Genomic DNA, 13,094 nt, shown 5'->3' with positions numbered 1-13,094 from the left:
CCAGGAGATCAGCTTGAGATGCGTGTTAGCCATTGTCATAGAGTTGGACATTGTTTGCGCAGGACACCTGCATAACACCGAAAGAAGAGTCGCGCCAAAACAAAGTGCAATAAAGTAGAATGGTTATCTTAGATGTATGAGCCATAACAAAAACCCCTTCCCACCCTACCCATCCCCCCCAACTTAGGACAGGTTTGGATCCCAGAATACAAAACTTTGTGAGGGGCATTAGGCCTGCCCCAGCAAACCAACAGAGAAACTTAAAACAGAGAGGACTGAGAGAACAAATATAGTCATATGGTTATATGGTCCCCCTGCGAAAGAGCGTGAGACATAATTGCGTCATGTGGGCTGTATCTCCACAGCTTGCATATACCCGGCTATAACCTGGGATACTGATATGTGGGCTGGTTGCCCAAGGAGGGGAAGCCCCCCCCCCCCCCCCCAGGCCATTGGCCATGAGTTGGGGTCCACCAGGGAAGGCTACAGAGAGTAACATTACCAGGTCGCTGGGAAAGTCAGAGGAAAAGAATAGCATAGTTAAAATCCACATCACATACCAAAGACGATTTTATCATAAGTGGCTGGCCCAAAGGGCTAAGGAGGTGGGTAGGGGAGAGGAGGTGAAAAGGGGGAAAGGAAGCGAAGAAGGGGAAAGGAAACCAGAGAGGGCAGGGAGCGGTAGGGAAGAGGAGAGGAATTTCCTTCAGTTGTTGCCACAGAAAAGAAATAGTAGGCCAGCCACGGCGTCAATTTCGTAATGTCTCACAAACAGGATTCAATTTTGCTCGAGCCAATTTAGGACATCTCCTGGACTCTCGAAGAAATGGGAGCGATTGTCCTTGATCACTTTTAGCCTAGCAGGGTACAACATGGCGTAGACAAGCTGTTTAGTGTGCAGAGCTTTCTTTGCCTCTGCAAACTTTTGTCGCCTTTGCTGCACCTCCAAAGAGAAGTCTGGGAAGATACGGACTGTTTGCCCTCCGACCTTCAGCGGATCTTTCATGCGGTTAAGCGCCAAGACTTTGTCCCTGTCCCTATAGTTGAGCAATTTAGCTATGAAGGTACGAGGGGGTCCTCCAGGTGGCGGGGCTCTAGATGGAATACGGTGGGCTCTTTCCACACAGAGCAGAGGCGAAAGGGAATCTGGGCCGTATGTCTGTTTGAGGAGTGATTCCAAGAAATCACAGGGATTTTTGCCCTCTGCTCCCTCCGGCAGTCCCACGAACCTGAGATTACACCGACACAACCGGTTCTCCATGTCAATTTTCCTGTGCTGCGCTGCAAAACTGGTGTTTAGAGTCTGCACCCGGTCCAAGAGTGGTGTAGTGATATCCTCAAGGTCAGATACTCTGGTCTCAACCTCGGTCGTGCGTTCCCGCAACGTTTGGACATCCGCTCTCAGCAGACTAAAGTCTGATTGCAAGGCATCGATTTTCTCTGTCAGGGCAGAGCGGGACTCTGTAATTGCTTTTAACACATCAGCAATGGTCGGGGCGGGCACAGGAGGTGAAGCTGGGGCAGCCCCCGCAGGGGATGTACCTTGTGGGCTGCAGGGCTCTTTAGATCGGGTGTCCGCTCAGCCGCTGGGTCGGGCATACTGTTGCAGCTTGTTGGCTATTTTATTTTGTTTAATGGGTGCCATCTCGTCGGAGGGGTACAATTGGAGATATCCGTTGGCCTAAGCTTGTAATGTATCGCAGGGGGAGTTCACATGTAGTTTAGTGGTTAGTGCATAACTGTTGAGGAATAGTCATGATGCAGTGATGTCAGTGAACTGGCGCCACACCACCACTAGGTGTCAGCAGAGCAGGTCAAGAGTCAATGGCTAGATGCTAGTGAAGCAGGCTTTGTGGGTTATGAAACAAAGTAAAGGCTGCAAATGTGGGCTTGTGCTTCTTTCTCTGGCCCACAGAATATAGCACCAGTGTTGTACTGTGGAGTCTGGTGAGCTGCAAAGGCTTTTAACAGTCCCAGCTCTGCTGTGCAGGCTGTATATGTGTGGCTTGCTGCTCACAATAAATGGCAGTCCCAGAGAGTAGAGGATGACCCCCTCTCTGGCCTCAGGAGCCTCCTGGACAGCACCCCCGACAGAGGCCCTCAGTGCAGATGGAGATCCCCACCTCTTCAGCCCCCCCCCCCCCCCCCAGTCTGTGGCAGTCTCAGCCCTCCCAGTGCCTGCAGGCAGATCCAGGGTTTTCTCACCTCCCCTCCGATGCCACCACCACCTTCTCAGCTGGCCCTCTCTCTCCAGCAGCCGTGGCTCCCCTTCAGCTGCCTCCCGGTAGGAGCTCCCTGCAGTCGTCCGCGGCCGTGCTCCACTTCCGGTCAGCCGTGCTCCAAACTCTAGCCTAGGGATGCACCTGGCGAGGTAGGCCCCGATTCTGCAGCTCCAGCTAGAGGCCCGTGGAAGGTCTCGTTCTGCAGCTCTTGCTCTGGTGGTGTCAGCGGTGTGGTTCTCAGCTCCAGGGGTGCTCTCAGGATGGCGAGATTGCCTCTCAAAGTCTCCTCCAGCTTGGAGCCCCCAGAGATGGTGTCTGTTTCCGCCGCTGGTTAGCCACGCCCCCAGGAAGACTCCTACTTGACGGCGCTTTTCGCCATCATTATAGACTACAAACAAACCCAATGTAGTCTGATCCTGCAACTATACTTCCTTCTGTGCGCTACTTCTTGATAACCAACCAAATGTATGCCACCAAGAAGTCAGAAACAGATAGAAAGGAGTTGAGCAAGGGAAATAAACTTCGCTCTAAAACATCTGACACACTTCGCTATACTACATGTGTATAGCTGTAAAATAAAAAAGTTGTCAGAAATGAGTTTGCTAGTTGCAAAACAAATGCTGATTACCTTGAGCTTTTCTGCAATTCCTTGACAGTCTTCTAAGGTGCCTTCCTTAACAGTTGTGCGACCCTGTTTGATGAATTCAGGAGATTAAAGCCATTAAACTACTTTTATTATAGCAGGATTATTAGGTTTTAGCACGAGCAAGCAGCAGTATGTGTGGTTTATTTGGAGAAACTGAAAATCTGCACATGCTAGATACAGCATTGAAGAGGATGTCTTATTAAAGATATTGGTGATAGATCGCTAGGATATGCCACCAATGTCCACTCCGTGGGGGTCTGACCATCGTGGTCCCAACATTAAAGGGACTGCCTCATAATCAAAGACATTTATGGCCTATAAAAAGGAACATTTGACTGTCCCACTTAGATTTCACTAGAAAGCTGCATGCATGGTTATCAACTATACTGGTTGTATATATGGGCAGCTGGAAACAGCGGACCTGAAAGAAGACCGTAGCAGCGTACTTTCCAAGCGATGCTGCCACTTTATTCTTGCCAGTGGCGTCTAACTGATGTGACCCAACCCTAATTATATATTGGTGGCAAAGTCTATGGATAAACTATTAATGTTTTTGAGAAGTCGGGTCCTTTAAAAGGAGTTTTCCAGGACTTGGGTCATCAATAAGAAAGTCAGTGGGAATTTGACTCCCAGCACTCCCACAGCATTCCTGAGAGCACGGCAGCCTTTTTTCACAGAGCGCTGTACTGGCTGTTTCTAGTAGCGCAGTTCAATCCCACTTAAATGGGCCCGAGTTGCACAAAAGGGATGTCGCCAATGAATGCGATATCACATGCTGAAAATTATTGCTTGTGTAGTACCTCCAAATGAACTAAATTTGCTCGTTTTTTTGGCCTTCCTCTGGACTAACAAGGGTAAGGGTGGAAACAGGCTGAACTAGATGGACATAGTATTTTAGGCTGAATGAAGACAATGTTACTATGTATAGAGAGCAAAACAATCACTGACCTCTCTCTCAGCAGCATTGGTTATTGCCTGGGCCTCTTTCATGTCACAGCCCAAAGATCGTTGCAGACTGTAGATGAAGTGATCATTGGAGTGGTGTTCGTCACTGTACAGCACACAGAAGTAATGGTCTGATTTGTCTGGGCTGCCAAAAAAAAAAATAAAAACAAAATGGCTGGTAGGACCCTTCCATTGATCACATTCACTTATAAATAGCAATTCAAGCCTTCCCACATTCAAGAATTTCTTTCACCATCTATATGGTTGGGTAAGACAACAGTCCCAACACAAGGATCCGAAAAGTAGTCTTTGTGCCCATCCAACCCTTTACTTCCTTTGGTGTTGTGTGGCCGAATGTATTTGGCAAGTGACCATCTTCCTAGACATGAAACTTCTGTCTATCGTTCGTGTTAAGAAAAATGAAAACTGAACAGACCAATAGCCATGGGCAAGCGTAGCTGTGTTTTATTCTAGTTTTGCTAACTACAAAGGCCAATTAACATGTTGTTCTCTTTCGAACTACCTATAGCAGCAGCACCAAAGGCAGGGACTTGTTAATTGATCTTTGTAGTTAGGAGTATAGATAGGATGTGCTAAATTCACTCTACTGCTAGCCGATGTTAGTGATTGCATTGTAGAAAGTTACTACAAGGATGAATGGGAGAGATGTGCGGAGCTGATGTTGGAGCACATTGATAAATGGTGACAAGCCATTAAAGGTCATCAGCTCCCTTCATGTTATGGGAGCCTAATTGATAAATAGACCACTGACTTGTGATTACAGGCAGTGATTTATGTAGCAGGTGACAAATAGAAGGGCTTTACTTTCCTCTATAACTGGAGGGGGCTATTATAAATCTATGTACTACACTGCCAGACAGTGGTCTAGGCCATCTGCAAGCTAAAGGGGTAGTGGCAAAATCCCGTTATATGCGAATGGTTCTCAGAAGAACAGAGGTAGTGCAATCTCAAATACACAACTACCTGCTATAAAGATGATAGTGTTCTATATACACCAAATTCCCAATCCTCTTTTTTTCTGAACATAGACCCCTGATGAGACTTGATGCAGTTAAAAGGCGTTGGGTCCAATCTCAGGGTATATTTATGATGTGATATCCATCTATAGGGCCTTTTGTGCCCAAAGTCATGCTTTTTCCATCTGGTTTGAGTACCCACTCAGGATTTATGCTGATACGATATGGGTTGGAAATATCCAGGGAATACCACTATTATTCATTGTATGTGCATATGTGTCTTGTGCCTGGGGCAAGGGTTCTTCTAAAGTATTTAAATAAAAGTTATATTTTATATGTTCTTCCCATGTTTGTGTGGGTTTCCTTTGGGTATTCTGGTTTCCTCCTATAATCCACTAAAACATACTGACAGGTTAATTTGGAATTTAGACTATATGCCCCAATATGGATAGGGAAAGATGAGGGATGACAATCTCTGTATAGCGCTGTCATATATGTTGGCGCTATATAAATAATAAAACAATAATTCCACTCTCAGAATACTACAAAATTGGAAAGTTATTAGGAAAGTCACTGACTATAGGACACTTATATTCTTGTGGAACACTGGAAGCTAACGCCAAAAGGATATATAACCATAATAATACAAGCAACAGTAATATAAACTACAATCCAAACAAGAGTAAAAGTATTACAAAAAAAAAACAAAAAACAAACTTTACACAACCATCTCATACCCGGCATTCAGATAGGCTGGCAGACTCTTCTGCTCCTCCCAAATGAGCATGTCCATAATGTACTGGATGACAATGGGAAACACTTTCCTAGTCTGGAATAAAAGCTCTTCGGTCAATCGAAATCCAGCCTCCTGAAAGGTGAGAGGAACCCATGTTACATTGTGTATATTGTACAATCCCAATAATTTCTATTGGCAGTGGGGTACTGGAATAGAAAATGTTCTAGATTATTGGATTGCAGAGCCAGTAGGCCTATTGAAAGAAGTAGGATTCAAGATGCTTGTCCATCCTCTTCAGCGATGCAATGCTGGATCCCTTACATTCTGGAGTGCTGGGCGGTTGCAGACAGGCTTGCAGTCACAGTAAATAACATTAGGGAACTGAAGTAAACTGAATGAGCAATTTAATATTTTAAAACCTATTCCAGGCCAATTCGAATCATTAGCAATATGAACAGTTTCCCTGTGTCCCACACTACTGGAAAAATGTGCATTATCAAAAATACAACAATGAAGATATCAGGCTTGGCTCCATAGCCCGCTCCATTAACAGACACGCGTTGTGGGCCGTACTTGTGGCACATGTCGGGAAGCGGTAATTATGATATTCAAGCCTGCAGACTGCATCACTTAAGTCAATATTCCATAAGGTTTAGGAAGTGTTCATATCTGAATCAGCGACTGTGAAGAGCCTGCAGCACAGATCTGGTGCATAATCCCGAATGAAATAGCACACAAATGTGCGCTATTTCATCCAGAAAAATGCCAGCGTCAGGCTGAAAGCCTGATGTTCCCCATTATAGTTAATGCAGTTTGTTGGGTGCTCTTCGGTTGCATCATAGGACGGATCTGTTCCAATCTGGGATGTCTTTTTTATGCTTCCAAGATGGAGCAGAAAAACAGAATCCCGAACCCAGATGGAAACATACCTTTACATTCATCAAAGTGATGTCGAATTGAAAAAAAAAAATCCTTGAAGGGGTTGTCCCGCAAAAGCAAGTGGGGTTAAGCACTTCTGTATGGCCATATTAATGCACTTTGTAATATACATCGTGCATTAAATATTGGCCATACAGAAGTTATACACTTACCCCCTCCGGTGCTGGCGTCCCCGTCTCCATGGCGCCGACCAAAGCCTTCTTCTGCCTGGATTAGACGCGCTTGCGCAGTCTGCCCTCTTCTGTCCGGCTCCGGCGTGCTTGCGCCGCAGAGGTCTTCTGAGCATGCGCAGAAAACCTGTGCGGCACGAGCACGCCAGAGCGGGCCCTTCAGCGCAAGCACATCTAATCCAGGCAGAAGAAGGCTTTGGTCGGCACCATGGAGACGGGGACGCCAGCATCGGAGGGGGTAAGTGTATAACTTCTGTATGGCCAATATTTAATGCACGATGTATATTACAAAGCGCATTAATATGGCCATACAGAAGTGCTTAACCCCACTTCCTTTCGCGGGACAACCCCTTTAACAAAATAGGGAATTATGAGTTAATAGAGGGCAGTCCCTTGTGTGACCCTACTCTATTAGCTACAGTGAAGCATTAGATTTCAATGGAAAATCTGTAAGGCTTCCTTTTCCCCTATGGTGGTGCTGCTGCAGGGAAATAGAAAACTTGTTGCAGGATTCCCACACAGATTACAGCCGATTACTTGGGGGTCTTGGCATAAAGCACCATGTGATCATCTTACCATTAGGGATCCCTCCTAAAAAAAAAGGGATTGTCCAAAACAGATAACCACTTTAATGGTACACTGAGGATGGCTAGAGGTTGTCCTCTTCTATAGATAATGCAACAAACTATCGTAAAACAGGATACGAACATACTTAAAGGCTGATGTAGAACTGCTGACAACTCCAGTTATGGGCCGGAAAACATGGCTCAGGCGTACCTGTATCACCTGCCATTATGCGCAGTGCAGATAAAATTAACTTTTATTCCCATCTTTTGAGCAACGTAATTTATCTGGAGGAATCACTTGTTTCTTGGGGGCTCTCTGTCCAATGAGTTGTAAAGCAGCTATGATTGACAGCTGCAGCATCCAACCAGGAGACCTCTGCAGCTGTCAGTCAGCGCTGCCCCACATAGAGGGAGAGCAACAAAGGAAGAAGCTACAACCCCCAGAAGACTTCTGCAGTGACAAGCCTGCAAAAAGGAGATTTCATCAGTGCTGCAACATAATGATATGAGATACATAGGTATCAATATTTCACAGAGTAGGCAGAGCAAAAAGTCTCCAAATTTAACTTGAGTAGCCCTTTCACAGTGGTGACTTGAATTAAAAAATATAATTTTTATTTTGAACTTTTTAAAAATGCACATATAGGGGCACAACACATAAAACAACAAAAACAAAAAAAGTAAGTAAGGGGCGTGGTAAATACCATCCAACCACACCGTCACTAAAGATGGGCATCCAATTGTGCTGTGTGTGTGGGTGTTTGTGTGATCTGGTCACCGGCGACCACGAAGTTTTTTTGTCCTGCTTAAAGCCGGTAATGTATGAGGCAGGGGTATATTGGTACTTGGGGTTTGTGAGATTATCCCCAGTTGTTTTGGTCTTTTTTATTTATAAAGCCCACACACCGTAGATGGATGCAATTTTTAGTGATTTGAACGTTCGTTTCTTCACAATTCTTTTTTGCCCCCCCCCCCCCTTTTTTTCAAAGGAGGGTAGAGGTACCTGACCAATTCCTAAATGGATAGTCGGAATTGGCCTTGGCCGTAGGGATCATCTCCCGAGGTTGCTAGATATGTATGATGCCAACCTCCAGAGAGAGTCTCCCGGTTAGTATAGGACGGCCTCGTCTCTATAGATAAGGGTCGTAGTGTAAATACTTGACCCAAGCGTATTCGAATTTCCCTTTTTAGTATGCTGATTCTCGTATTTAATTTCTCGACGCGTTTCACCACTTCAATTCTCGTGGATCATCAGGAGCATTATAAATCGGGATTGAGTAGAGACAGTATAGATGATATCATGAGGTCACCAATAGACCAATTGATAAAGAAACGAATATCTTAATTTTTGGAGGGCCTGTTCATGCAGCAGGTTTCTCAAAGGCAGAAGAAGGCTTTGGTCGGCACCATGGAGACGGGGACGCCAGCATCGGAGGGGGTAAGTGTATAACTTCTGTATGGCCAATATTTAATGCACGATGTATATTACAAAGCGCATTAATATGGCCATACAGAAGTGCTTAACCCCACTTCCTTTCGCGGGACAACCCCTTTAACAAAATAGGGAATTATGAGTTAATAGAGGGCAGTCCCTTGTGTGACCCTACTCTATTAGCTACAGTGAAGCATTAGATTTCAATGGAAAATCTGTAAGGCTTCCTTTTCCCCTATGGTGGTGCTGCTGCAGGGAAATAGAAAACTTGTTGCAGGATTCCCACACAGATTACAGCCGATTACTTGGGGGTCTTGGCATAAAGCACCATGTGATCATCTTACCATTAGGGATCCCTCCTAAAAAAAAAGGGATTGTCCAAAACAGATAACCACTTTAATGGTACACTGAGGATGGCTAGAGGTTGTCCTCTTCTATAGATAATGCAACAAACTATCGTAAAACAGGATACGAACATACTTAAAGGCTGATGTAGAACTGCTGACAACTCCAGTTATGGGCCGGAAAACATGGCTCAGGCGTACCTGTATCACCTGCCATTATGCGCAGTGCAGATAAAATTAACTTTTATTCCCATCTTTTGAGCAACGTAATTTATCTGGAGGAATCACTTGTTTCTTGGGGGCTCTCTGTCCAATGAGTTGTAAAGCAGCTATGATTGACAGCTGCAGCATCCAACCAGGAGACCTCTGCAGCTGTCAGTCAGCGCTGCCCCACATAGAGGGAGAGCAACAAAGGAAGAAGCTACAACCCCCAGAAGACTTCTGCAGTGACAAGCCTGCAAAAAGGAGATTTCATCAGTGCTGCAACATAATGATATGAGATACATAGGTATCAATATTTCACAGAGTAGGCAGAGCAAAAAGTCTCCAAATTTAACTTGAGTAGCCCTTTCACAGTGGTGACTTGAATTAAAAAATATAATTTTTATTTTGAACTTTTTAAAAATGCACATATAGGGGCACAACACATAAAACAACAAAAACAAAAAAAGTAAGTAAGGGGCGTGGTAAATACCATCCAACCACACCGTCACTAAAGATGGGCATCCAATTGTGCTGTGTGTGTGGGTGTTTGTGTGATCTGGTCACCGGCGACCACGAAGTTTTTTTGTCCTGCTTAAAGCCGGTAATGTATGAGGCAGGGGTATATTGGTACTTGGGGTTTGTGAGATTATCCCCAGTTGTTTTGGTCTTTTTTATTTATAAAGCCCACACACCGTAGATGGATGCAATTTTTAGTGATTTGAACGTTCGTTTCTTCACAATTCTTTTTTGCCCCCCCCCCCCCTTTTTTTCAAAGGAGGGTAGAGGTACCTGACCAATTCCTAAATGGATAGTCGGAATTGGCCTTGGCCGTAGGGATCATCTCCCGAGGTTGCTAGATATGTATGATGCCAACCTCCAGAGAGAGTCTCCCGGTTAGTATAGGACGGCCTCGTCTCTATAGATAAGGGTCGTAGTGTAAATACTTGACCCAAGCGTATTCGAATTTCCCTTTTTAGTATGCTGATTCTCGTATTTAATTTCTCGACGCGTTTCACCACTTCAATTCTCGTGGATCATCAGGAGCATTATAAATCGGGATTGAGTAGAGACAGTATAGATGATATCATGAGGTCACCAATAGACCAATTGATAAAGAAACGAATATCTTAATTTTTGGAGGGCCTGTTCATGCAGCAGGTTTCTCAAAGGATCGGGTCTAGCCTGGGTAGAAAGTTCGATACTCAAATTTCTCTTATTGACAAAAGCAATAATTTGAGATTTGCCAGAGATAGCGTATCCTAATGACCCAAATCAGCCTTGAATGCAAATGTCTGGCGTGGGGTGTTCAGGACTGATACGGGAATGTTCAAACTGCTACTACTCACAGAAACATACCATAGGGATGCAGTATTATGCTGTGAGTAAAGTAGTATTGGAGCAATCCGTCTCTGTCCAGAGATTGGATAGCCGGTTCGTCCTATGCAATATGCATACTGGGACGCTAAGCCGGTATCGCAAGGGTTTTTGTGCCTGTGCTTATTCAGGACACATATCCCCAGGTGAGGAAAAGGAGAGAAGCACTAGCCCCCTGCTTCTCTATAGAGAACACCCCGTTCACCAATCTGCTGCTTCTTTAGCTATCACATAAACCGACTAGTGGTTTACTAGCCTGTTACGTGTAGGAGCTTATCTAACAGAACCCGCCCGAGTTTCTTTTCCCAGAGTGTCAGAATTGACAGAAGAAAAGGATGGATACAAGATGAAAATAACAAAAGTTGGTGTCCATAGCCCAGATGGTAGGCTAGACCCGATCCTTTGAGAAACCTGCTGCATGAACAGGCCCTCCAAAAATTAAGATATTCGTTTCTTTATCAATTGGTCTATTGGTGACCTCATGATATCATCTATACTGTCTCTACTCAATCCCGATTTATAATGCTCCTGATGATCCACGAGAATTGAAGTGGTGAAACGCGTCGAGCAATTAAATACGAGAATCAGCATACTAAAAAGGGAAATTCGAATACGCTTGGGTCAAGTATTTACACTACGACCCTTATCTATAGAGGCGAGGCCGTCCTATACTAACCGGGAGACTCTCTCTGGAGGTTGGCATCATACATATCTAGCAACCTCGGGAGATGATCCCTACGGCCAAGGCCAATTCCGACTATCCATTTAGGAATTGGTCAGGTACCTCTACCCTCCTTTGAAAAAAAGGGGGGGGGGGGGCAAAAAAGAATTGTGAAGAAACGAACGTTCAAATCACTAAAAATTGCATCCATCTACGGTGTGTGGGCTTTATAAATAAAAAAGACCAAAACAACTGGGGATAATCTCACAAACCCCAAGTACCAATATACCCCTGCCTCATACATTACCGGCTTTAAGCAGGACAAAAAAACTTCGTGGTCGCCAGTGACCAGATCACACAAACACCCACACACACAGCACAATTGGATGCCCATCTTTAGTGACGGTGTGGTTGGATGGTATTTACCACGCCCCTTACTTACTTTTTTTGTTTTTGTTGTTTTATGTGTTGTGCCCCTATATGTGCATTTTTAAAAAGTTCAAAATAAAAATTATATTTTTTAATTCAAGTCACCACTGTGAAAGAGATACATAGGTATGTCTGCAACCGGCTCTGCAGTCTCTATATGGAGCTGTCAGCAGGTTTGCATCAGCAATACTGTGAACAGACTTCCTTTAAAGATTCTGTGACTGAAACAGAATTAACTCACAGAGCACAAGAAAAAGACTGAACTTCTCTCCTGGGAATCATCAGAGACATGCAAATTTTTCACTTGCCCCTATATGCAATCCTACATATTCATAAAATAAGATTTTCGTTTCAACAAGCAAGTGACGTCACCACTAACTCATTAGCAATCGTGCAGCTTGTTTAGACAGGCAAATGCATCATTGGCTCATTCAAAGGAAATTTGTTCAGTCTCTGTATAAGTGAATACAGGGGCTGAATGACTGCTGTTCAAACTGAATGCTAAGTGAACGGGCCAATGATTGTTTTTAATCCTGCAAAAACCTGTTCGCCATTCAGTCATTGTCTTGTGTTTAGACTGAACGATTATCGTTCACTTTCGATCGCTTCAATAATACTTTGAACAATACCCAATCGTTCCATTTAAATGCAGCCTTAAGGCCTTTTACATGGGACGATTATCGTTAGGAGTGGTTCAAATGCCAGTGCTCCCGACTGTCTGCTTACAGTGAATGGAGGCGGACAGGGGAAAAATGCTCCCCGCCTCGCCTCCATGCGGGCCGCACTCGGCATTGGTTGCCCGACAGTTAGTCCTGTCTAAATGAGCCCTTAGATAGACTCTTGCACACTTCTGAACAGCAGACTGGTACATGAGACAATGGCTAGGTTTCCAACAGCAACAGCATGATCTGCACAGTTTCCTTTGCAAGAGGAAGGGTCTAAGGAACAGTGAAAAGGTTGTAACAGATCTTAAGTCTATAAGGGCAAATTCATGCATGAAATAATCTCTCACCTGATTTGAAGCACCTGGCACATGGATTTTGCAGTAAGGACCAGACTTCCAGGCTTCTGTGTCACCACAATCGCAGAAACCCCCTCCCATGGAGGAACGCATCTGTAAAGTTATAGGATATCACTATTCCACTAATGACATGTTCTGCTCAGGGCTGTGGAGTCTGAGTCATAGTCAGAGTCCCATTTAGGTGGAGTCGGCAGAAATATAAACATATAATGGTATAATTAATTCAATGCAGAATTTGTTGCATATTTCGTTTCACAGGAATTTAGAAATGTTTTGAGATGTCCTATAAAAATATATGCTTTATGCATGTAAGCCTGTATTTATCAAAAGCACTGATAACTAGGATGTGGGAACAGCAACAGAAAATGAGCTATTGCCTTTCCACTCCCTTAGGCCTCATGTCCACGGGGAAAATCAGGCCCGCTGCG

The 13,094-nt window shown here is 44.5% G+C and overlaps 1 protein-coding gene across 1 annotated transcript in view; it reads right to left on the bottom strand.

Moving 5' to 3' along the window:
* The window catches only part of UBR1 (ubiquitin protein ligase E3 component n-recognin 1), a 127,159-nt gene that overhangs the window by 93,745 nt on the left and 20,320 nt on the right, over positions 1-13,094 (bottom strand). The window contains exons 4-7 of the mRNA XM_066608345.1: positions 12,658-12,759; positions 5,528-5,658; positions 3,817-3,958; positions 2,851-2,913 (exon numbers count right to left, since the gene is read on the bottom strand). Of these exons, the coding sequence (XP_066464442.1) occupies positions 2,851-2,913; positions 3,817-3,958; positions 5,528-5,658; positions 12,658-12,759 (438 nt within the window). The remainder of the gene's footprint in view (positions 1-2,850; positions 2,914-3,816; positions 3,959-5,527; positions 5,659-12,657; positions 12,760-13,094) is intronic.

The sequence above is a fragment of the Eleutherodactylus coqui genome, chromosome 6 (genome assembly GCF_035609145.1).
Source record: "Eleutherodactylus coqui strain aEleCoq1 chromosome 6, aEleCoq1.hap1, whole genome shotgun sequence".
Classification (NCBI taxonomy): domain Eukaryota; kingdom Metazoa; phylum Chordata; class Amphibia; order Anura; family Eleutherodactylidae; genus Eleutherodactylus; species Eleutherodactylus coqui.
This window is presented reverse-complemented; position numbering and strand designations above follow the sequence as displayed.